At 54.2% G+C, this 2,866-nt stretch overlaps 1 protein-coding gene across 1 annotated transcript in view; it reads left to right on the forward strand.

Moving 5' to 3' along the window:
- Positions 1 to 1,944: 1,944 nt before the first annotated feature.
- LOC104392270 (tripartite motif-containing protein 7-like) overlaps positions 1,945 to 2,866 on the forward strand; it is a 15,215-nt gene continuing 14,293 nt past the window's right edge. Inside the window, exon 1 of the mRNA XM_010001658.1 lies at positions 1,945 to 1,959. Within this exon, the coding sequence (XP_009999960.1) occupies positions 1,945 to 1,959 (15 nt within the window). The remainder of the gene's footprint in view (positions 1,960 to 2,866) is intronic.

A 2,866-nucleotide genomic window follows, 5' to 3' on the forward strand; every position in this document is an offset into this window, starting at 1 on the left:
CTCATCACAAGGATCAACAACCTCAGCTGGACCCTGTGGTTGACCAAGGGGCAACTAGAAGGTGCCCAAGATGAAGCTCCTCTTGATGGCTTTGACCTTGGTCCTGTGCATTGGGGTTGGTAAGTGGAAGGTCCTAATTAACTGGGATTTAATAAAGGGTGTTGGTGGGGGTGGAAAGGACCTCAAAAAAACCAACCAATCCTGCCATGGACACATCCCACCCAACCTGCCCTGGAAGCAGCTTCTTTGGGCAACCTCTTCCAAAGAGGTCTCCTCTGGGCCACCATCTTGAGCTGTAGGGTGGTGGATCTTGGCCTAGACCTTCCCCTGATGGTCTCCCTGGGGAAGAACCCCACCCCAAACCCCATAACCACGTGGTTTGGCTTGTCCATGGACTTCTCTTCTTGGAGAAGACCTTTTGAAGACCACTCAAGTCCAACCTTGAACCCAACCCAGTCCAACCATGAAGGCCCAAGTCTTCAAAACTCCACCAAGAACCATTTCAATGGTTCATAACGGTCCATAAATCCACTCGGCCCTTTCCCCTGGTGGGGACACTCCCTTGGGGGACACTCGTAGGTGGTTCAGAAGGGTCCCTGGAGCTCGTTCTTCTTCTCCACCTGCTGCAGTTGAGGTTCTCCAGTGCAGACTCTGCAGGTACAAGATCCCTCTCGTCGGCTGCTTCGGCGGGGCCAACATCACCATGTGCGAGCGGCGGGAGAAATGTGCAATCATCAAAGCCTCCTTGGGTGGGTGGCCAGGAGGGGGCTCGAGGAGGTCAAACTCTTGGGTTGGGTGGGATCTGGAGGGTCTTTAGATCATTGGGTTGGAAGGGACCTTGAAGACCAGCTAGATGATCCACTGGATGATCCTCAAGGTGGTTGCTCCAAGGGCCACGTTGGATGGGGCTTGGAACCACCTGGTTTGGTAGGATCTAAGATGGTCTTGAAGGTCCTTCCAACCCGTTCCATGATGGATTTTGGTCCCAACACAGGGAAGGTGACCCTCTACTACCAACAAGGCTGCACCGCCTCCATGGAGGTGGTCAGGAAGGGGGTGGAGGGGCTTTAGATCATTGGGTAGGAAGGGACGTTGAAGACCAGCTAGAGGATCCACTAGATGATCCTCAAGGTGGTTGCTCCAACGGCCACATTGGATGGGGCTTGGAACCACCTGGTTTGGTGGGATCTAAATGATCTTGAAGGTCCCTCCAGCCCCTTCCATGATGGATTTTGGTCCCACCACAGGACAGATGACCCTCTTCTACCAACAAGGCTGCACCTCCTCCCTGAACTGCGGCCGGGAACGCGCTTCCGACGCCGAATCCCGCCTGACCTCCCGTTACTCCTGCTGTGAGACCGACCTCTGCAACGAGGAGTGGGATAATGACCCCACCCCCTGACCTCCCGTTGATCCACCCCGACCCTCCCCCAACTCTCCAGGTCGCCTGTTTCATCCTTAATTCAGTGATTCACTCAAATCTGGGGTGGGAACGGTCGGATCTGCCCCCCTCGAAGCTTCTTCCTTGATCTCCTTCCAATAAATCTCCAAGTTTAGACCTGGCAGTTGGACTTGGCTCCTGGTCTCTGTGTCCTCCTCCTCCTCCAGACACACATTCCCATCAACAGCTCCTTCAGACTCAGCATTCCTGGGGGGGGCTGGAAGGAGCTCGTGGCCTGGAACATGATCCACCCCCAAGGACGAGCCAAGGTCCTTCCCCTCTCCTTCCATCCCAGTTTTCTTGCTTCTCTTCCCAGTTCAGGGCTGGGAAGTTCTTGGTTGGGAGGTTTTCACCAAGGGGGTTGGAGAGAAGAACATCCAGGAGCTGCTGGAAGGTCAGGAGAAAATCTATTTATTGATGATCTGTTTATTTCCCCTCTTCTAACCCCAAATTTCCTTGATTAGTCAACAGAGGTTGAGTCATCCAACCAAACTAGACCAGACATGGTCCTTCAGGAGGTACCAAACTCCTCCTGTTGGCTCCAGAAACCTAAAGGGAGAGTTTGACCAGTCCAGGATGAGTTAGACTGATTGGAGAAGGGTCTGGGCTTGAGGGCAGGTAGAGAGATGGAGGATTGGGGAGGTTTAGGGGGCTTGGAGGGACCATGTGGAGAAGGTCTAGAAGTGGAGCCAGGTGGAGAGATGGAACATTGGAGAAGGTTGAAGGGCTGGGCTTGGAGAGGCCCCATGGAGAAGGCCCAAGCTTGGGGAGATCTGATGGAGAAGGTCTAGAAGTGGAGCCAGGTGGAGAGATGGAGCATTGGAGAGGTTCATGGGGCTGGAGAGACCTGGTGGAGAAGGTCTGGGCTTGGAAAACCTGGTGGAGAAGGTTCAAGCTTGGAGAGACCTCATGGAGAAGGTCTAGAAGTGGAACCAGGTGGAGAGATGGAGGATGGGAGAGGTTTATGGGGGTGGAGAAGGTTCAAGCTTGGAGAAACGTGGTGGAGAAGGTCTAGATGTGGAGCCAGGTGGAGAGATGGAGGATTGGAGAAGGTTAAGGGGCTTGGAAAAACCTGGTGGAGAAGGTCTGGGCTTGGAAAAACCTGGTGGGGAGAAGGTCCAAGCTTGGAGAAACCTGATGGAGAAGGTCTAGAAGTGGAACCAGGTGGAGAGATGGAGGATGGGAGAGGTTTATGGGGGTGGAGAAGGTTCCAAGCTTGGAGAAACCTGGTGGAGAAGGTCTAGATGATGGAGAGATGGAGGATTGAAGGGTTAAGGGTCTTGGAGAAGCTCTGGGCCTGGAGCCAAGTGGAGGGAGGTGCCAGGAACATGATCCTGGCTCTGGGCAGGGAGAAGAACTTTGGCAGGAGGAAGAGGAGAAGGAGGAAGAGGTCACTGGAGGCCACGGGGGAGGTGACAGGAACAG

This window comes from Chaetura pelagica, unplaced genomic scaffold, assembly GCF_000747805.2.
Source record: "Chaetura pelagica isolate M959 unplaced genomic scaffold, ChaPel_1.0 scaffold801, whole genome shotgun sequence".
NCBI lineage: Eukaryota > Metazoa > Chordata > Aves > Apodiformes > Apodidae > Chaetura > Chaetura pelagica.